Source organism: Lagenorhynchus albirostris, chromosome 11 (genome assembly GCF_949774975.1).
Source record: "Lagenorhynchus albirostris chromosome 11, mLagAlb1.1, whole genome shotgun sequence".
Classification (NCBI taxonomy): domain Eukaryota; kingdom Metazoa; phylum Chordata; class Mammalia; order Artiodactyla; family Delphinidae; genus Lagenorhynchus; species Lagenorhynchus albirostris.
In genome coordinates, this window is record NC_083105.1 from 7,709,778 (window position 1) to 7,732,012 (window position 22,235).

The 22,235-nt window shown below is 53.0% G+C and overlaps 1 protein-coding gene across 2 annotated transcripts in view; it reads right to left on the reverse strand.

Annotated features, from left to right (window-relative positions):
- Nucleotides 1–22,235, reverse strand: part of ACO2 (aconitase 2) — a 51,874-nt gene that overhangs the window by 3,016 nt on the left and 26,623 nt on the right. The window contains exons 2-14 of one of the 2 annotated variants that reach the window (XM_060164637.1): nt 20,725–20,861; nt 16,352–16,610; nt 12,961–13,053; nt 8,985–9,143; nt 8,610–8,760; nt 7,180–7,284; nt 6,103–6,194; nt 4,964–5,069; nt 2,901–3,058; nt 2,617–2,690; nt 1,757–1,868; nt 740–862; nt 346–501 (exon numbers count right to left, since the gene is read on the reverse strand). In XM_060164637.1, coding sequence (XP_060020620.1) covers nt 346–501; nt 740–862; nt 1,757–1,868; nt 2,617–2,690; nt 2,901–3,058; nt 4,964–5,069; nt 6,103–6,194; nt 7,180–7,284; nt 8,610–8,760; nt 8,985–9,143; nt 12,961–13,053; nt 16,352–16,610; nt 20,725–20,861 — 1,725 coding nt within the window. The remainder of the gene's footprint in view (nt 1–345; nt 502–739; nt 863–1,756; nt 1,869–2,616; nt 2,691–2,900; nt 3,059–4,963; nt 5,070–6,102; nt 6,195–7,179; nt 7,285–8,609; nt 8,761–8,984; nt 9,144–12,960; nt 13,054–16,351; nt 16,611–20,724; nt 20,862–22,235) is intronic. The other variant, XM_060164638.1, reaches the window with a different exon arrangement.

Here is a 22,235-nt window from a genome sequence, read left to right on the forward strand (position 1 = left end):
TGGAGACCTGGCTGTGCAGGGTCACATGTGCCCATCTTGCCCTCCCTGTGCTGCATTCACTACCCACACCCACTGGAGGTGGCCCTCACCAGCTGGAGCAGGACTGCTGAGGGCCTCAGACAGCAGCTGGCCAGACTCAGTTCTGCCCGGCATGGGGCAGTGGAAGAGGGGACACAGATGCCCTCACTCTTCTGCAGCCAAACCTCCCTTCCTGCCCCCACCCTAATCTTGACTGTGTCCTCCACCATGGTCCATGGGAGAACGTGTGGTTTCACGGCCCTTCCTACCAATCAAGGGAGGGTGCCCTGGCAGCAGGGCTGTCCTCCCTGTCCCCATGCCACTGACCTTGATGAGGATCTGCAGGTCCTCCAGGTCTTTGCCGTCCCACTTGTCAAAAGGCTCCAGGAGCTGCAGACGCTGGCTGGTGGGACTCACGTCCACCCGCTGCCCGCTGCTGTCCTTAGGGGGGTGCTGGTAGGTGTCCTGTCCAGGATCGAACTCCTGCAGCAGGGGACAGGGCACATTGGGTGCCAGCCCCTCAGCCCCCATTCGGAAAGGCTCTCACGGAAGGCAAGCTCCCCCGAGCACCAAGCCGCTCTCTCCCGGTGAACACGGCCGCTTCACTCTCACAGACAGCGAGCGTCCCTCCTGGGCAGGAAGTGTCTCAGCCACACAGCGGCCCTGAGGCCCAGGCCGAGGCGGGCGTGCAGGACAGGTGGCCGTGGTGGTGCCTGCTCACCGCTCGGGGAAGCTCATCTGCGTCTGGAGCCTCCAGCTTGAACTTCTTGCCATCCTTGCCCGTCAGGAAGTCAGTATCTGGGTTGAACTTGAGGGTGCCAGCAATGGCCAGGGCTGTGACAATCTGAAACGGAGGCGGCCAGTTTGTCAGTCGGCACCAAACTCCACTCCCGTTCCTCCACCTCAGCAGAGACCAAAACTGAGCTGGAGCCCAGGAAATTTCCAGATTCTCCACAGACCACTCTTCCCCTTAAGAGGTGGGAGCTGCAGGAATCTCCCTGGGACCAGGGCCATTGGGCCCGCAGGGGACTCATGAACCCAAGGGTAATCTGGCCTCTACCACCCCCACTGGGGCCTGACCTCAGAGCCCCCTCGACCAGGGTCAGTGCTGGACCCAGAGAGGCCAGAAATGCGGCTGCAGTGAAAATGTTCCTTAATGGGCACTGAAAACATGGAAAGGGCCGTTTCTTCACAAAAGCATTTCTGGAACACTCATTCAAAAAACCAAGTTACAAAAGACTGGCCAAGCGCGGACAACCACTAAGTGCCCGGAGCACGCGGCTCAGTGGCTGTTCACCATGACAGCGGCCTCCCTCCCGGCTCAGGGACAGTGCGAGCAACTCCTGCGCTGCTCCTGGGCCGCCGACAGAACCCTGGGGCACAGAGGAGGGGAGCGACAGGGTCAAGGCCATAGGGCTGGGTGGAGGTGGGCTGCCTTCTGTCCCCGGGTGATGCTAAGGCTCCTGCTCACCATCGCAACTGTGCTAAATGAGACCTCAGGCTCCTGCCACTGAGCGGAGCCAGGCGGGGGGCACCAAGGGAGCTGGACGCCTGGGGCCGGCAAGGTTTATGGCTCTTGGTTTCTGCCCTGACAGTCCCTTGCCCTGCGATGCCAAGCCTCCCTCAGCAGCCCTGCGGGGTCAGACGGCCTTCCCCAGTGCCCCTACTCCCCTGACCGGCCAGCAGCAGGGCCCCAAGAGGCCGTCCCAGGTTAGGGCCGGGCCTGGCAGAGTCTCACCTCAGGGGATGTGACAAAGGCATGGGTCTCGGGGTTCGCATCATTGCGGCCTGTGAAGTTCCTGTTGTAGGAGGTGACGATGGTGTTCTTCTCCCCCTTCTTGATGTCCTTTCTGCCAGGTCAGAGGGGACAGAGTTAGGGATGTCTGGCCTTGCCACCTGGCCCATCCTGCCTAGCTCATGGCAGAGGAGGGGGAACTGGAAAGACCCTGAAAGGGTCACCTCCTCCCAGAACTCACACACACAGAGCAAGAGGGAACCTCGGGCATCACTGAGGTTTGCTTGAGACCACACGTAAGACAGAGGCCAGACCAAGGCCAGAGTTTCCTGACCCGGGCACTGCTTCCTTTCAAGAGGCTGCATCAGAGGTCACCACTGTGTGCATTACGATGAGGCCCCCTGGCTTCTTCCTGCCACCCCAGGCTCGTCCAGGTGGCCACTCAGTGCTGCTGGAGGCTCTTCCTCTTTACTTCCAGCCCAACTTTCCAGTCCTTCCTGGAAAAGTCTTCTAATGTGCAACAGCCCCAAAGCTAGAGGCCTTGGGCTGAGAGTTTTCACTTCAATGACATCTCCCCTCAACATCTGGGGCTCTGTACCCCAGGACATAAAGGGCCGTCCTATCAAAATCGTGCTTCTGGGGCTTCCCTGGTGGTGCAGTGGTTGAGAGTCCGCCTCCCGATGCAGGGGACACGGGTTCGTGCCCCGATCCAGGAAGATCCCACATGCCGCGGAGCGGCTGGGCCCGTGAGCCATGCCCGCTGAGCCTGCGCGTCCGGAGCCTGTGCTCCGCAACGGGAGAGGCCACAACAGTGAGAGGCCCGCGTACCGCAAAAGAGAGAAAAAAAAAATCGTGCTTCTCACCTGTCCCACTGGCCAATGCAGGGGCCACAGGCATTGGCCAGGACAATGCCACCCACGTCCCTCAGGATCTGTGCCTGCAGCAGGGACAGAGGACAGGGAGTTGTCAGGGGCAGGCTGGCAGCTGATGGGAAAGGGTGGTTCAGCAGCCTGAGGGATGAATAGCTGATGGGAACCCTGGGGCCTGTCCCAGCCCCTGCCTACAAGGCTGTGGTTTGTTCTGCCCTGAAGCCACGTTACTCAGCAGTGGGGTGGGGGAGCCAGGGGCGGGATGCGTGGGCACTCACGTAGCCGTCCCGCTCAATGGTGGCACGGATCTGCTCAGAGCCTGGCGTGATGGTGAACTGGGACTTGCACTTGAGTCCATGAGCCAGTGCCTGCTTGGCCACAGCAGCTGAACGCCCCATGTCCTCGTAGCTGGAGTTGGTACAGCTGCCAATCAGACCTGGTGCATCATAGGTGGTGAGGCCGGGAGTCAGGAGGAGAGAGTAACCAGAGCTCTCCACCTGACCGCAAATGATCCAGGTCTGGTCAAGAGTTCACCAACTCTGCTTCCGACAGAGACACGTTGGAAGCAAACTACCTAGCTGTTTAAGAGTAAAGGATAAGCTCCTCTTGACCCAGCCATTTAAGGGAAGAAGATGAGGCCAGTGAACACGACACTGAACATGCGTGGAAGCAGTACAAGCCACTCTTACAGTAGTACAGTCTGCATGTGTATGCACATCAGCAGGCCCACACTGAGACACTTACATGGCTGCTGCTGGGTGAGGGCCTATAGGCCAATTTTCTTCTCTTATACTTTGTAGTATTCTCTGGCTTTCTAGTTGGTTTATAATCAGGGGGAAAAGAATTCTTTTTAAAAAGTCTGGCTTCCCTGGTAGCACAGTGGTTAAGAATCCGCCTGCCAACGCAGGGGACACGGGATCGAGCGCTGGTCCAGGAAGATTCCATATGCTGCGAAGCAACTAAGCCCGTGCGCCACAACTACTGAGCCTGCACTCTAGAGCCCGCGAGCCCCAACTACTGAAGCCCGCGTGCCACAACTACTAAGGCCCGCGCGCCTAGAGCCCGTGCTCCATAATAAGAGAAGCCACTGCAATGAGAAGCCCGCGCACCGCAACGAAGAGTAGCCCCTACTCGCCGCAACTAGAGAAAGCCCGCACGCAGCAACAAAGACCCAACACAGCCAAAAAAGTAAATTAATTAAGTAAATAAATCAGAAAAAGGAAAGTCTATCAGTTATTCAGAAAGTCAATAAAGACTGGATGACATCACACTGTCTATAGACAGAGACAGTCTCTCTCACCAGCTCAGCAATTTAGTTTCTAATTTTAAGCTACCGAAGATTTGTTTTTATTTACTTCAACTCATAAGGCTGAACACATTGTATAGCACTTCATGCCAGGCACCACCGAAAGCTCTTACCACACATTAACTCGTCCCACTTCCCAGCAATTTTAACAGGTAAGTACAGTATCACCCTCGTTTTACACCTGGGGAACCGAGGCACAGGAGGTGATGTGATTTGCTCTCAGTCACCCAGCTGTGAAGTGGCAGAGTCAGATTCATACCCAGGCCACCTGGGTTCATGTGCTTCAGAGCCACACTAAACTGTGACAACAGTGATACCATGCCAGTGTGTCCGTATATGTAAAGCATGTAAAGTAAAATCAGTCGTCATGGTTGGTGAGAGGAAGTGTTTGTAAAACAGAAAATTACACACATCAGTATGTGCATGTACACAGAAATACAGTATCCTGTCAAAGAGCTTCTAGAGCTGCTTCTGGCTGAGGGTGGAGATTAGGGGTGTTTTAAAATACTTCTTATTTGTCAATATTCTCTACACTGATATATATTTCTTTTCTTTTTTTTTTGAAGATTTTCTTTTCTTTTTCTTTTTTTTTTTTTAGGTTCCATATATATGTGTTAGTATACAGTATTTGTTTTTCTCTTTCTGACTTACTTCACTCTGTATGACAGACTCTATGAAGATTTTCTTGATGTGGACCATTTTTGAAGTCTTTACTGAATTTGTTACAATATTGCTTCTGTTTTACGTTTTGTTTTTTTTTGGCCGCAAGACACGTGGGATCTTAGCTCCCCAACCAGGGATCGAACCTGCACCCTCTGCACTGGAAGGTGAAGTCTTAACCACTGGACCATCAGGAAATCCCTCTATTTCTTTTATACCAAGAAAAAGTAATTTCTTTAAAAAGCCATAAGAAAAAAACCAACTACTTCAGAAAGTGCCTGGTCCATTCAGGAAGGGCCCCGCGGTAAGCACAGGCCACAGCCCACAGCCCTGGGTGGACCGCTGGCCCTGAGGCAGGGGGCGGGGGTGGCTCACCTACTCGGATGTCCAGGGGCCACCCCTCCTTCTCTGCCACACTGCCCACTTCTGCCACAGGGTGAGCCAGGTCGGGGGTGAAGGGCCCATTGATGTGCGGCTTCAGCTGAGGAAGAAAAGGCACGGGAGGGAACCCAGCTTGGCGCGTGGACAGCCTCTCTTCTTCAGAGGCGGCCTCACTCCTGCTCACCAAGTCACGGTGGGCCTGGGAGGCCAACTACTGTTCTCACGGCTCTACCCAGGAAACGCCCGAGCAACAGGCACTGTACGTGCCGCAGCTCCTGGGATCTCTCCAACCCCGCACGGCTCGTCATCTCCAGCCTGCAGACGGCAGAGCGCCTGCTTTGCCCAAGGTCACATAGCTCGGCGATAGCAGAGGCATGGGATGAATCAAGGTTGCCAGCTTCCTAAGCCCATTACCTCCCATGCTATGGTGCTTCTGGAATCTTACAGCCAGATGCTTTACATGTGACGATACTTATCAATCAACGTGAAGCACTTAACGAAGTGCCTGGCACACAGTAAGCACTCAATAAATGTCAGCAACTGTTATTACACGGATTAGCTCATTCAGTTCCCATGACTGCCTTGGGTACACTGTGAAGTGAGGCCCACAGTGCTTGAGTAACTTGCCCAAGGTCGCAGGCTTAAGTGGCAGAATCAAGATGTGAACTCATGCAGGTTGGCTTCAGGGCCTGAACCCTTGGCTGCTGTGCTCTGCTGCTTCTGCTCCTCCAGACTGCCCTTTCTCTGGCCTTCCAAACGCCACCCTGGCCTACAGGTCTCAGGGTGCCAGGCTCAGGCTTGGGAATCTTAGGCTTTGCCCTCTGAACTCTCACAACTCTAGGGCAAAATCCTGGCTTCTCCTAAAGCTGAGGTGGGGGCCAACTGAACGTTCTGAATCACCAGCAGTAGCCACCTCCACTCTCCCCTTGGCCATACAGCCTTCCTGCTGCCCCTCCCACCCCACTGATTCAGGCAGCAGTTTGCAGGGACACTGGGGAACCAAAAGCCCAAGAGCCCTGCTGGGTGTGCAGCCAGGGACCTGCTCTGGCTCTCCCCAGGGCCCACCAGAAGTCCCCAGACGGGGCCTGAACCCCCCACCCTCAGAAACTCCTGGAACCAACTCCCTTCCTCACCTCGCTGAGGTTAATTTCTATCAGTTGGTCATAATGGCAGCCAGGGTCAGGTACCAAGTGATCCTTGAATTCATCAGCAAGGTTGGCAATGTCTGAAATCAACAAGGGAGGGAGACTGAAGCATGTAAAACAGAAATTGGCCATGAGACTCCATCCATCCATCCATCCACCTGCGCATCCATCCATCCATCCATGCATCCATCCACCCGCCCACCCATCCATCCATATGAACCAGCTACCAGGCACCTGTCAAACACCAGGCCCTGGACACTGACTGGGCAAACAAAGGAACAAAACAAACAGCACAGGACACAGCTCCTGCCCTCGAGGAGCTCACGTCTAGCGAAGGAGCTATCAGTGAGCCGGAAGTCACAACATAATACAACAGAGGCACGCAGGAACACGGGGACACAGGGGAGAAGTAGTGACTGAGGCTCAGAGTCAGGGAAGGCTTCCTGGAGATGAGAAGCACTGAGTTTTTAAAGAAGGAGAAGAAGTTACTTGATAATAAAAGCGAGGGAAGGGCCTTTCAGGTAGGACTCTGTGTGCGGAGAGCTTGGGAACAAAGTGACAAACTCCCCCCCAGGCCCCTGGCCTCTGGCTCCACCAATCACCCTCGCTCACCTCCCTTCAGAGGCTCCAACAATTCCTCCCCCAGGACCCATTTCCCACTCTGGGTTTCAAAGAAGCCAAACTAGAACCTCAGGGAAGTTGCTGAGGGAGGCCTACAAAGTGGTTCTTGTTCCAGACCTTTATCCTCCTCCCCCTGCCAGGGCAGGAATTACAAACAGAAGCAGATCCATGTCATTTCCAGAGCCTCCCACAGAGGGCACCAGGGACCAGGCCAAGAAGAACGGGAATGCAGACACCCTTTCAGGGGAAACTAAATTCCAATCCTGAGGCAGGGATATCTCACACTTAGATGCCAGACCCACTGAGAAGCTGATGAGAGCTACAGACACCCCACTCAGGAACAGTAACACACATAACCTCTCACAGACCGTTAGAGGCTTCTCAGAGCCTCTGAAGCCAGTCCGGAGACACCAGGCTTAGGACTTAGGACGCCCACTGGCTCACCTGCCCGGCCTGTCTTGCTCAGGTACTTCTTCATCCTGTGGTTGTAAGGAAACACCGAAGTGGTGGCCCCAATTTCTGCACCCATGTTGCAGATTGTCGCCATGCCTGTAGAGAAACAGAGCCCAGGGGGCTGGCTGTGCAGCTAGGCGAGGGTCCCCCACACCTGCTAGAGGTGCACACACGTCTTCACACCAGGGAGCTGGCATCATTTCTTCCCTCACTCTCACTGCCCCTGTGGCCCAGGGTTAAAATGAGGCCCAGTGAAGAGAAGCCACGGGGCCAGAGCTCGGTGTCCCGGCTCTCAGGGTGGCTGCTGGGTAGAGTGAAGGGGATACAAGATTCAGCTCCTGCAAGCCAAGTTCCAGTTCTAGGCCTGGCTGTCCCGCTCAGCAGACTAGACAGCCCCCATGTAATGAACGCTGACCTGGCCAGACCACCCAGTTGTTACTGTGTCCATCTGCAGGCGAGGGAACTGGCTCAGAGAGACCCAAGGTCATGCCACAGAGCAAATGCAGCGTGGCCTGCAGGTCTCGGTCTGACTGCCTGGTGTGCAGGCCTGCACTGTTTCAGCTACAACACGGTAGAAATGTTTCTGGGTCCACAGTTTTCCAGCAATAAGACTGGAATGACGTCCACTGCCTGGACCACAGACCGCCCACAGAACTGGAAAGGCTACAGATGCCCTGACTGCTATCAGGACTCCAGCCTCATGGGGTTGCTGGGACATGGGTCTGGGCTTGTTGCCAACTTCCTAACTGAGCTGTCCAACAGTAGTAAGGGCTACTTATAAGAATGAGCCCCACATCACTGGAGGGACACAAGGGCCAGCTGAACTGTAGCTCTGTGGGGCTGCTGTGGAGCTGAGGGAGGCCCCTAGGGAAGTCTGGACTGAACCATCTCTAAGGTTCATTCCAAGTCTACCTGGATTTCTGAGGGCCCAGGCATTGGGGCCAGATCACCAGGAGTGATGAGTAGGAAGGGGCTGGCTCCCACCTGGTCTTGGAGACTAGCAAGTGACGGTCTCTAATCCAAAGGAAGAGAGTGAGGTTCCAACTCCAGCCAAGGGAAGATGTGAGAATTCGGCTGCTTTGAGACAGAAGCCCTGACTCTGATTCCCCTTCCCACCACCACCTCCACCCTCTGTAGGTTCTTCTTCTGGATCACCCAAGGCAGCCCAGGGCCACAGCCAAGTTGGCTCAGCCCCCAAGGGAAGTTACCTGTCGTCCTTGAGGGGCCCCAGTCTCCCGTTTAATGAGGGACCTGGACTAGACAGTGAGGTCTCCCCTCGACCTCTAAGTGTCCATCCCAAGTCCCCAAATTGACTGGACAGATCCTCAGGGGAAGGCCATTCACTGCTTCTACAGCTCAACTACAGGCCCCATTGGGCCCAGCACAGGCTGAGAGCCATGTCACGTGGCCGCCCTCCTCACCAGTGCAGGAGATGGAGTCTATGCCAGGGCCGTGGTACTCCACAATCGCGCCCGTGCCGCCTTTTACTGTGAGGATGCCCGCCACCTTTAGGATCACATCTTTGGGTGAGGTCCAACCGGAGAGTGAGCCTGTCAGCTTCACACCGATCACCTGAGTAGGTGGGGCAAGGAAGCAGTTACAGGCCTGTGTATCATGTGCCATGTTCCAACCAGGAATCTACCTGCTGGAATTCAGCTTATTTATCCCTGCCTCCTTCCCAAAGAGATCTGAGCCTGACTTATTCTCTCATCCTTTTCGGGTCCCACATCTCCCATTCACCCCCGCCAACCACCCCTCTGCTGTCACCCCGAAATGAGCCCTTCCCTACCCCTCACCTTGGGGCACTTCAGCTCCCAGGGGATCCCAGCCATGACGTCCACTGCATCAGCGCCCCCAACTCCAATGCAGATGCCCCCCAGACCACCACCATTGGGGGTGTGGGAATCAGTGCCAATGAGAAGAACCCCAGGGTATGCATAGTTTTCCAGAATGATCTGAAAAAGAATCCAAGATCTTAAGCTTAAAAGCCCTCAGGAGAGAATGGAGGTAGGGCTCCAAAGGGGTCTGCAAAACTGCCCCCTACCGACACTGGGCCACTGGGCCATTCCCAGGCACCCCTCCAGGATGGGGCCTCTCCAGTGTGGCCTGGACGAGCCAGAGACCTGGGAGACCGGCGGCCTGGGCTCACAAACTGCTCTGACAGTTCCTGACTGTATGACTTGGGCTAGTCAGTGCCTCTCTGCACCTCAGTTTCCTCATTTGTTAAGAACGGCCACACCACCTCGACCCCAGGATTGTGGCGAGAACCAGATGAACTAGGTACAAGAGTGTGTCGTGTGACAGGCCTGGGGACAAGTGCTGACCCCTGAAAGGTGTTCCCCTACAACACCCACTGCCTCACGTGGTGGACACAGGGAGTGTGCTTATCTGGCTTCTCAACAGGGCAGACAATCTTTCATGGCCTGGCTCCAGCACCCACAAGGAAGTACCGGGAATCCTACGGGAGCACAGGCCAGGAGTTTTTCCACCACTGAACTAAAAAGAAGTATAGACAACGCTTCCCTAGCCTCAGTGGCCTGGAGGTGGCTCTGAGAACAGAAGTGACTTGCTTAAGGAAGAGGATGACTTGCCGCATTACCTCTCCGAGTTCAGTGTTCCCTTCGTCGAGGCACTCCTCCTAGCTGGGAGCTAGGAGCTGGCGGTGAGCATTTCTCCCCAGGATATTTAAAGGAGCTACGGGGGTAGCTCCCCCAGTGCAGCCCCGCCCACCATCCTGACAGCTGAGGTGCTGGACACGCTGAGGCTGCAGCGGGGCTGCTTGAAGAAACTGCAGCCAAAGGCCACGCCTGGGTCTGCGGTGTGGCTGCACCGCCTACCGGTAGTCACTTCACCCCTCCAAGCCTCAGCTTCCCATCTGTAAAAAGTAGCTGATAACAGTGCCCCCCTCACTGGATCATTGTGAGCACTTGATAGGAACATGTCCATCAAGCTGTAATAATGTCTGAGAGAGGCATTATTTTTATTTATTATTTTGCAGCAAGATCCTTCACCTGAGGGTCTGTTGCTTGCTGCCAGAGGCAATTATGGCCCAACACACACATAAGAATGTTGGGGAGGATAAATGAGATCAGAGATGCGAAAGGCTCTATGAACTGTCAGGACTGACGGAATGGTGGGTAGTCTCCCCAGAATATTACAGAAACCCCAGGGCCTCTGCCTCAGGCTAGGCATCTGCTCAGCAGACTCAGCAAGGGTCCAGGGGTCTCGCCTCTTGGAACACAGAAAGTTAGAAGACCTGGTTCCTTCTCCAGAAACGAGGCAGCTGGCTGGGAGAATAGGCCAACACAGAAGAAATCCCTAACAAAAAACAACTGTTGGAGAGAACGCCGTTTAACTGCTTCATTTCTCCAGCCCTCCTTTTCCTTGGCCACGTACAAAGATTTAAAACTAGTTAATCTCTAAAGCTCCTCAAGGTTGTAAAAGTCTGATCCATGAAGACCAGACACACAGAATTCAGTGTGGTCACACCATGTAGACTGCCAGTGTGGTCCATGTCCAAAAGGGAGTGGTCAGCACAGACCCGAGGACTGCAGAAAGCATCACAAAGAAGCTGGTTGTGACAGTGACCTCGGTGGTCGGCTGCATACGGTTAGGCAGACGGGGGTGTGGTGGAGAAGTGTATTTTTAGGCTGGACTAACATCTAGAACATAAAACTAGAAATTCAGCCATCTACCTGCATGACACATGTACACTGAGGATCTATTCTATACTGACCTGGCGCCAGGCCCAGAGCTAGACAGGAATAAATAAGCCATAGTCCCTGTCCCCACAGGGCACACTCAGCATACACTGTGGCCATAATGTGAAGGGTCCCACACAGGATCACAAGATCCCCAATGCTGGGCACCGGAGGGCCAGGACTTCACAAAGGTGACCAGAAAGCAGAACTGTGGAGGAGAAAGGGTCTGCCAAGGGACTCAAGGCAGAGGGAAAGGGATTAAGATTTAATCTGGACATGGCAGATTAAAGCTGCCTACTGTCAAGGGGGAGAGGAAAGAAAAGCTGCACAGAGATCACATGATTCCTGGGAACTTTCTTTCTAAAGAAAGGTATCAGGCTGTACACTTAGCTGGTGGCCACTGGCAGGTGTGAGCTGCCATCACTCACGACCCCAAACTTTGGCCCAGAAGCTGCCAAAACGGCCTCAGCATTTGTACTAAGGTGAATGGAGGACACTTGGATTGGGGTCCCCTTGACGACAAAAGGCCAAGGTTGGGTCCACCTGACTCCCTCGCCCTGCTGCTGAGAGAGGCTCTCTGGCCCCTGCAGACCAGTGTGACATGCCATACCCGGGAAGCCCCTTCCTGGCAAGGGCGATGGTTTGAAAGGGCAGAGCAGTGATCTGTGGCTCTGGTTTCAGAGTGGGGCAGTGCTGGGAACCCATGCAGGGTCGGATTACAGCCTGACTCAGCTCATCTTGAAGGAAGGCCTGGAAGTGAGCCCTGGGATGGAGGTGGGGAGAAAGGTCACCTTGAGAAGGTACAAAGAGGCAGACAGGATGGATGGCAAATGGACACAAACCAGCACACACCCCACAAACCAGTCAGAAGCCCTGAACAGACACCTTTGATGAAAGCTAATCACCTATCTCCCCAGAAACACACACACACACACACACACACACACACACACACACACACACACACACACACACACACACGACAGAACTGCCTATCAAGAGAAAATCCATCCTTGGGAGACCACAGGAGAACTCCTGACTGATGTGGCCATGTGACCTTTGGCCCCTCCATCCTCCAGGACACCCACAATGGGCCAAAAGGCTCCGAGGAGCACTCTGTGCACTGAGAGGGGAAGAGCTCCCGGTGTGATGGGAGGCTGTGACGCAGCACAGCAGTGTGGAGCACTGGCTCCAGGGCCAGGCCGCCTGGATGCAAAGCCTGGCCCCACAATCGGCCAACTGGGTGCCCCTGGGCAAGGAGATTAACTTCTCCATGCCTCAGTTTCCTCATCTGTAAGGTGGGGACAATAAAACCGCCAATCTCACAAGGTCACGGCGAGCACCCAGTAGGTTACCATCTGCGGAGTGCCTGGCACACGGAATGTGCTCATCAAGTGCTAGCTATCCACACAACAAGGTATAACGCTTGTGGAAAAAAGCAAAACAAAACAACAATACAATACCATAATGCTTAGAAGAAGGTGTAGCACAAAACATGTCAACCTTAAAAAGCTGGTCAGAAGGGACTATTTTAATTTCTCACACGGAGAGTGAGAATGTATAACTTGACACAGTGAAAATTAATTTTAGGGACTTCCCTGGTGGCACAGTGGTTAAGAATCTGCCTGCCAACTGCAGGGGACATGGATTCGAGCCCTGGTCTGGGAAGATCCCACATGCTGCGGACCAACTAAGCCTGTGCGCCACAACTACTGAGCCTGCACGCCATAACTACTGAAGCCCGCATGCCTAGAGCCCGTGCTCCGCAACAAGAGAAGCCACCGCAATGAACCCGCACACTGCAATGAAGAGTAGCCCCGCTCGCCACAACTAGAGAAAGCCTGAGTGCAGCAATGAAGACCCAACTCGGCCAAAAAATAATTAATTAATTAATTTTGAAAAAAGAAAATGAAATTTAAAATGAAGGCGGAGGAGTCTAAGGGCTGATGAAAATGTCATCCAATTGCCTGCCTGAGCCCCGGGCTCCCACAGGCCTGGAGGTGCTCCCTGGTTCCCTAAGGGCAGCCCGCTCCCCTGCCCACCCACAAAGGCAGGCCAGGCCCTGCTTTACCTGGTGAATGATTCCAGAGCCAGGCCTCCAGAAGCCCACGCCGTACTTGGCACCTGCAGATGCCAGGAAATTATACACTTCCTGGTTTATGTCCTATGGAGACAAATCAATAACCAGGTCATTAGTAACACAGTTTGCTCATGCCTTCCCCCCTCCCCCACCCCCCCCGACTCTGAAATGCTGGCACTGTGAAGACAGGCCCTCTCCTGGAGGCCGTCTACAAATAATTCCAAAAGGGCTTGGACGCTGGCCCATAGTCTCAGCTGGCAGGCCCAGGAGAGAGAGCAGGGAACAGAGACAAAGCCCAGTTCTGTGACACCTGGCCAGGGAGTGGGTCCAAAACAAATCCCTTCCCCGCCCTGGGTCTCAGTTTCCTTATTTGTAGAAGGGTCCCTCTGGCACTCAAGTCCTCAGCCAAGGCCAGCAGTGAGGGGTAAGCATGGGACTACAGGACTAACTGGGACATGGTGTGGGGGAGGGGAACTCTCAAAGGGAAGCAGTGGGACAGAGTGGACAGCCCGGTCCCACCACGCCTCATGTTGGGTGTTGTTTCTCCACTGGCGCCTCGGATGCCTCATTTGCAATCCTGGCTGACATTTACTGAATGTCCACTACGGAAATGGCACCACGCTAAACATCCTCACAACTCAGGGGAAGTATGTCACCAAGCCCATTTTACAGATGCAAAAACAGAAACTCAGAGGTGAAATAACTTGCTGGAGATCCCAGGGTTAAAAAGAGGAGCCAGTGTTTGAACCCAGGCCTGTCCAACCACAGAGCTGAGGGCTACGTTGTAATAGAAATAAGGCTACCTCCCTTACAGAGACTACATCTCAGAACACTTAGACCACTGTCTGGCATACGGTAGGTGCTCAACACTTGGTAATATGTTTGATGGGCCCCAAATGAAAGACCGTGAAATGGACCATGCTCTAAACAAACAAAACAAAAAACAGGATGGTACCCACTATACCTATAATTCAGAGACAACTTCCTCGGGGGGAAGGAAAGGCTTCCCACCACACGGATGTAGGCCAGAGTTTATCTGGAAGACATGGCATGTCCCTGGATAGGTGAGACCCCAGGGACTAAAGGGATGGGACCATAGCAGACAGCACAGAGCTGCAAAGGAGGAAGTAGGAATAGAGACCTGCTAGCCTCTGGGTGTGGGACAGCCGCGCTCCAAGACAGAGGAAGGACTCACTGTGGATTCCGCTGGGCCCTCCATAAAACACTCTCAATACCGTGCAGCCCCCTTCATTTAAACTCCACACCAACCATGCATCCTTCTGAGGGCCCGTGTAGTTCCCCCAAGTAAAAGAATGGCAGAGAAGAACTTAGGTATCCAAAGCAGTCTCTTTCTGATTAATAATATACTGGGTTTTTCGTTTATAAATCAGTCACCAATTGTAAAACTGGTACTGAGGGCAGGAGGCAGCTGGTTTTATGTGCATTTGCTCATGTGTCTGCGTGTGGGAAGAGAGGCAGCGCGGCGGCCAGAGTGGTGTGGCAGAGTCTCGACCAGAACTCAGCCTAGATACTTCTCTGGTGGTCTGTATGACCCTGGACAGGTCACTCTGCCTCTCTGAGCTCCAACCAGAGGGACCCTTTACAAATACATGTAAATCTGACCATATCCCTCTCCTGTGTAAACCCCTCAGCGACTCCTAGGAGGGCGCCCACAGTCCTTAAGGCCCTGCCTGCACCTGCCCCCACCCACCTCAGAGTTCCAGGCCCACAGGGCCCCTTCCAGCTCCACAAAAGTACCAGGTTTCTTCCTCCTCAAGGTCTTTAGGTCATCTGTTCTGTCCAGAACGTTCTTGCTTATCTGTTCACATCTCAGCTTACATGTTACATCCTCAAAAGAGGCTGTCCTTTCCCCAACAAAGTCTAAATCAGACATCTTTCTTACACTTTCAGCGTTCCACACTCTCCCAAATTGGCAGTTACCAATTTGTGCGATTGTTTAGCTTCTGTCTCCCTACTGGACTCTAAGATCCATGAGGGCAGAAGGCAGAGCCCCTGTCTGTCATGTTCACACTGAGTCCCAGCACCTAGCACAGTGCCTGGCACATAATTAATGTTCAATGAACATTTGTTAAATAAATGAGGGAATGGGTCCTGAAATCCTATGATTTTGTGAATCTCATCTCCAGAAAGTAGATTTTAAAACTATAAAGTAAGGGGAGGGCCAGACCCTGAAGGTGGTGGCCCTGCTGCAGGCAGTCATTCACCCCTAGGGCTGAAGAGGACCCAGTTCCCAGCACTGAAGGATCCCCTGTAATGTTACCAGTTACCACCGCCGCTGCTGCTAACATGGAAACCACCAGACAGAAAGCTGGGCTCTTTCAGCTGAGTGGAGCCGCTGTCCCACCAGGACACAAACGAGCAGGCCAAGGTAGGAAGAAGGGGCTTGAATGGGAAAGCTGCCCTGAGCGTTTCCCATGGGTCTGAGAGGCTCTCTGAGCCATGCTGACCCTGGGAGCCGAAGCACTTTCAATTGCATGCTCTGCTCTGTGCCCAGCCGGGCTGCAGCCCTGCCAGCATTCAGCTCCTGCCAATGGCCCCCCAAGAGCAGTGCCTACTTCCATTGCGAGGGACGGGGAGGGGGTGGGGAGGGTGGAGGCCCAGAGCTGGGAGAGACCTGCTATTGCCAAGAGTAGACACACACAAAGGCACCACAAGTAGAGCCTGGAGGAAGGAGCACAAATTTGGTTTCATAAGAGTGAGAGGAATCCAAGGGGAAAACTCTTCAATGTGGCATCCAGCCCCTTCTACCTTGTTAAGTGAAACTCACAGAAGAAAGCCCACAAAGCGGGTCAATCAGTAAGAGAGGGCCCTGACTGGGAGAAGGGATAAGGGTCTGGTCCTAAGCTCGCCCCCATGCAGGTGTGGGACTTGATGCACGCGCCTTGGCCGCCTCAAATTTACCAACAGCGACACTATTCGCCTCCCTCCCTGACAAGGTCCCCAGGGGCCAGGCGAGAGCACGAGTGATCACATGTGATGGTGGCAGCACGGGAACTAAAAAGTCCCTTCTCCAGAGCAAGTGGCGATAGGTATCAGAACCCGACATCTGCATCACTTTTCTTATAAAGTATTGTTTTATTACAGAAAAAGGACCTGAAAAGAATACCTTTATTATGGTAAGATTAAGGATGATTTTTGTTTTCTTTAGGTTTTCTCAGTATTTTCTAACAGCTTCACAAAGGGCAAATGGTATTTTTCAAAGTAGGAGAGAGCAAAAATAAATTAAAAAAAAAAAAAAAAAACTAAACCAAAGAGTCCATTAGAATTTGGGGGTAATGCCCTAGTTCAAGGGTTTTGTCTCTCATCCCATGTCACACCCACTGGCCCCCTCCACGCCCCTCCCACGCTACCTTCAGCTCACCTTGGCCCGACGCAGGTCTTTCTCACCCCCGAGCTGGGCCTCGATCAGATGGTCACAGTGGATGGTGGACGGCACAGCCACCTTGGGCAGTCCACTACTGATGAACTGCAACATGGCCATCTGGGCCGTGGCATCCTGCATGGCCACGCGGTCAGGCCGCAGCCGCAGGTAGGTCTTGCCTCGCTCGATCTCCTGGTGGGCCGGGTCATCCAGGTGTCCATACACGATCTTCTCTGAGAGGGTCAGAGGCCGGTTCAACCTGGCGGGAGAAAGGAGGGATGGCCTGGGACCAGCTGCATGGGCCCCCGTCCGCCACAGCCATTCCCTCTCCGCACACACGGCGGGCACCCTGCACCCCACGAGGGTGGAGACGAATCGGTGCTGCTCACTGTGGTAGCTCCAGCACACGGCACAGCACCTGGCACTCGCTAGGTCCAAAACCACTTGATGAATGCCAACATCACAAGAGGCGGCACTGTTTTATTTTTCCCTGAAGTATATTTGCTTTTTCCAGCATATTAATTGCTATTATCTGACGGGCACCTATTCCGTGTATGTCTCATCTTTTAATCCTTACTGTATCCTTGTCATTTAGTAAAACGACCATGAGGTAACAGAGACCCAGCAGAGTGATGTTCGAAGCTCAAGTTCGCAGCCAGAGTCTCACCTTGGATGCTCTATTTCTCTCTGTTCACGGCCACCTCCCCCGTGCACTCAGCCCCATTGAGACAGAGACTCTGCACCAGCACCCCTCACCCAACCCGCCTCACGCTCCGCCCGCAACCCTCTGCCTCAGGTGCTAGAGGCCTTGTTACCCTATTACGCTAAAGCCTTTCCTGCTGGCTCCACTCGCTCTCACCCCATGAAGACAGGTGTGGCTGTCAGCTCTCAAGAACAGAAGCTGCCTCTGGCCTCTCAAGAGCCCCTCTTCCTAGACCCTGTTTCCTCGTCAGAGCCCCCGGGGAGGTGCCGCCCGGGCAGGACTCAGCTGCCTCCTTGGCACAGCCTCCCCCCCACCCCCGCACAGACCGAGCTGGGCGCAGGTCAGCTCTCACCCCCCCTCCCCTGACCTTGAGGCTCCCTGCTGCTGCTTGCCGCTGCAGCACAGCTGCCACCCCACGTGCCTGGACCTCACACTCTGCCTCCCGCCGTTCTCAAAGCTTAGGCCAAACCTGAAGGCTCCTCGGGAGGGGCACAGTTCCACTCACACCCAACGAGCCACAAAAAAAAAAATATATGGGACAAGGAGTCAGAGGCTCTGGGTTTAGACCTGACCCTAGTACTGAACACACCGTGTAACCAGATAAGCCACTGCCCCGCCCAGGGAGCTCCCAGTCCGTCTCTAAAGTCCAGGGCTCGTATTGGAAAGAGATAACAGATAGCACTTATATAGCACATACTTGTTTTTAAACAGCTTTATTGAGATATAACTGGTGTGTAATTAACCGCACATATTTAAAGTATACAACTGGTAAGTTCTGACATATGAATACACCTGTGAAATCATCAGCACAGTCAAGATAATGAACACTTCCATCACCCAGAAGTCTCCTTGTCCCCTTTTATAATCCCTCCCTTCTGCCCCCATCCCCAAGCAACCACTCATCTGCTTTCTGTCATTATAGTTTTATCTTAGCACTTACTTTTAGCCCAGAGCACTCTGATGTATATAACTCACTTTATCCTCACAACACAGATGAGCAAACTGAAGCACAGTGACGTGAAGTAACTTGACCCTCCCTGGTCATGAGCTAGTTACTGAGCGGAAGAGCTAGAATGCAAGGAGCCATTGTGGCTTTATACTGTCTCTCAATAACATCTGGAAACTCAGAACAGGGCCCAGCCTGCAGTTAAGTGTTCAATTACTATCATTACTGCTGTTGCTATTACCAATACGACTCTGCTGGGAAAGCAGAGAAATGTCCTTCTGCTAGTCTGGGTTCTAGCCCCTCACTCCCAAGTTTACCTAACCCCTTGAGAGCAAGAGTTTCCTAGGGTGCTGGCTCTGTGGGCAACAGCAGAGCAACTGGCAATTCTAAAAATCTCTCAGTTCTGCTGTCATGAGAACCTTGAATAAAAATAGCACTGGCCTGAAGTACAGCCTGCCCCCTTTTTGTGGCGGCATCTCCAAGGCTGGTGTACAGGCAGTGACTCACTGCACAGCCCCTCCTTCTGCGTCCAGGGGAGGTGAAAAATAGCACATGAGCTTTAAAACCAAAGACCTTGACAGCAAATGCCTGAAGTTGTATAAAAAAGCCTGACAATGACAAAAGCCTAAGGACGAGTTCATCACCACATTTCCTTGAGGATTAACTGAGGATGGCAAGGTGGGTCCTCTATGTCCATCTGTCCCCCACTTCACTGGATGACAGAGGCCCAGTTCCCAGGAACAGAATCAGGCCCCTCTGTCACAGGGTGGAGGAATCGTCCCCCTGCAAATCCCCTGGCCCTCTAAAACACTCTTACATCTATTTTAATCCACTAGCATCTTTTTAGAACAGCCTCACTTATGCCTTCTTTCTCTATGGAAGGGTTTCTCAACTATGGCACAACTGACAGTTTGGGCCAGATGACTCTTTAGTGTGGAGGCTGTCTTCTGCACTGTAGGATGTGTGACAGTTTTTTTGGCCTCTACCCACTAGGTAACAGTAAACCACTCCCCACCCCAGGTTATGACAACCTACAATGTCTCTAGACATTCCCTAGGGGACAAAATCGACCCCTCACCCCACCTCCAGCAAGAACCACTCTTCTATGGCAACAATGAAAATGGAACATCTCTTGTCTGTACTAATCTGGAAAATGCTAAAAGTTATTGATTGGACTTTCTGGTTAGTGCAAAGTTGGAATAAGAAGGCAAAGGAAAAATTTTAGGGGGAGGGTTAATTTTGCTGATAAAAATTAAAACCAAAGGGCAGTTTTTTGATTAATTTTTTTAAAGCAAAGACAAAATGGTGAACACTTTTTTGTCAAGTTATCTCAAAGCAAGCTTCTATGTTAACTCTCCTTCTAAGCATGATAAAGAGCAGGGGAGAAGTGTTTTGCAGACTAAAGCAAAATCTATTATTTTTCCACTGAGCTGTGATCTGAGAGCTCTAAGAATAAATAGTGTTTTCTGGTGAAAAAGTATTTTATAAGGTTGCACAGTGATGAGGACAGTGGTTTCAACCCTGACTACACATTAGAACCAGATGGGAACCTGGCCAGCACTTCTCACATTTTGATGTGCACTCCAGTCACCTGGGGCTCCTGTTAAAACTGCAGATTCTGACTCAGTGGGTCTGGGGTGAGGCCTGAGGCTCTGCATTTCTAACAAGCTCCCAGCGCTCTTGTTGATGCCGATGCTGCTGATCCATGGGCCGCAGTTTGAGCAGTAAGGCCTACACCACCTGAATCAGATGAACATCCTTGATGTGCATTAAGAGGTCTTTATTACAATTAGGTGATGCCAAGTTGCAGGCTACAGCAGATAAAGACTAAGATAGTCCCTTACCTGTAAAACTGAAGTGAGGATACCAGTAAAGAGGAAGCAAAGTGGCAACAGAGAGCAAGTGTGGAACAGTGGCCAGAGCACTGGACGAGAGCCTGGAGACCAGGTCCCATCACTCACTCACAGTGTGGCTTTGTCCACCTGAGCCCATTCGTCAGCTATTACTGCGGATGGGGACACTGCGTACTCATACTGGTTCTCTCGTCCTCCCGGGGCCATGTCACCAGATAGGCAAGCGTGCAGCTCTGTCTGCAGCCATTCAAGTTTCAGGCGCAGCGCTGATTGGCGCTACCAGCCCCCACTCCGCATCCTCTTGTGGTATCTTATTCATCCCTCCTGTGCCGGCATCTAGCCCAGAACCTGGCACACAGAACAGCAGTGCAAAGACAGCTGCCATTTTATCAAATGAGCAAAGAGAGGTCCAGAAAAAAAATATGCTCAAGATCCCACCTGAGATTCCTGCTGAGTCTCAAGGCTGAGCTCTCCCCTGGGCTTATGCACTGAAGGGGAAATATATGTATTTCTGAAGTCACTGGGCCCGGCAGATCCCAGAGAAATGGCCCAGGGCTAGTTGTCTGTCCTGGAAAGAGTGGGTGGAAGGTTCGGGCCACAGCACCGAAGAGTGCCTGAGACCTTCCCTAGGGCCCACATCTCCAGGCTTCTTGCTAACAGGCTTTTCCTTGGCAGAGAGGACAGAAGGTCCACCACTGATCTGGAACACCCTTCCTCAGCAGGGACCGCTGTACCCTAAACGACTCAATCCTGCCACCACCACGACCAACCATCCTTCCCCAAGCACCTCCTACGCTGCCCGAAAGGGGCAGGCGGCACCAGCAGCACCAACACCCTCTCGCAGTCTCCGCAGCTCGCCCTGCAGCCTTACCGTTTGCGGACGACGTTAATGTTCTTCTCGAGCAGGTCATAGCGGATGTACTCACTGGGCTCAAAGTGGCTCATGGCCACCTCGGCCCGCTGGCAGAGGACCGAGGCCACATGGTACTGCCGCACACCCAGGGCTCTCTGCAAGGAGAAGGACAGCAGCGACTGTCAGTGGAGTATTTAGAGCGGTCCACCCCTGAGAGACAGCGCAGAATGGTGAAAAAAGCAAAGAATTCAAGTGTCAAGAGCTATTCAGTGACTGCAGCCTCAGTTTCCTCACCTGAGGCACAGGGATGAGACAGTAGCCAAAAGGAACACAGCCTGTGGTAGCAGAAAAGTGTAAGGGATTTACAGTCAGAATTTCTGCATCAAAGTCAAATTCTGTCCACTTAAGAAAATCCTCTATCATCTGAGGACCAGAAAAGTTGGGCAATGGGGATACAACCAGCTGTAGCGATCATACAGTTACTGGAAGGTTGAAGGAGAAAATATGTGGACGTTCCCATTAAGCTCTGAAGCACCACCCAAATGGTAGCTGCTATCCTGCCTGCCCTATAAGTTCCTTGGGGCTTGGGATCAAGCTCTGTCTGTCTTATTCATCTGTATCTGGACGACCTGGCACATATTTGAGATTTAATAACTAATGGTTGAATAGATGGAAAAATTAGTGAGGAAAACCTATGCATGAGCTTTGGATGTTTCCTCATCCCTTGAAAAGGTGGTGCCTAATCCTGCTCCCCTGGAATGTGCAGCAGACTCACCGACTGACTGGACAGAATGGCACAGTGATACCAGGGGACCTCTGAAGCTAGGCCGCAAAAAGGATTGCTTCTGCATGGCTCTCTCTTTCTTTGATGGCTCTGGCGGAAGACAGTCACCACCGCTGTTAAAACATTTCAGCAGGGCTTCCCTGGTGGCGCAGTGGCTGTGAATCCGCCTGCCGATGCGGGGGACACAGGTTTGTGCCCCGGTCCGGGAAGATCCCACATGCCGCGGAGCGGCTGGGCCCGTGAGCCATGGCCGCTGAGCCTGTGCTCCGCAATGGGAGAGGCCACAACAGTGAGAGGCCCGCGTACCGCAAAAAACAAACAAACAAACAAAAAAACAGTTCAGCAGTCCTCAGAGAGGCCCACCTAGAGAGGAACTGAGGCCTCTTGCCAAAAACCAGCACCACCTTGCTAGGCGTGTAACCATGCCATCTTGCAAGCCAGTGCTCCAGCCTCAGCCCAAGCCCTCAGATCACCAGGGCCCTGACCGACAACCTGGACTGCAAGTTCTTGAGTGACTCTGAGCCAGAACCACCAGCCAAGACGCTCCCAAATTCCGGGCCCACAGTAACTGTGAGCGAGAAACGTGTATTGTTGTTTTAATCCTCTAAATTTGGGAGCAACGACTTCTTATGCAGCAACAGATAAGCAACTGTTATGAAGGGGTCTGTATTAGTTCATTTTAAACTGTGGATGACAAACTTCACAGGGTCCATTTTGACCAAGGAGGAATAGATGAACCCAAAGA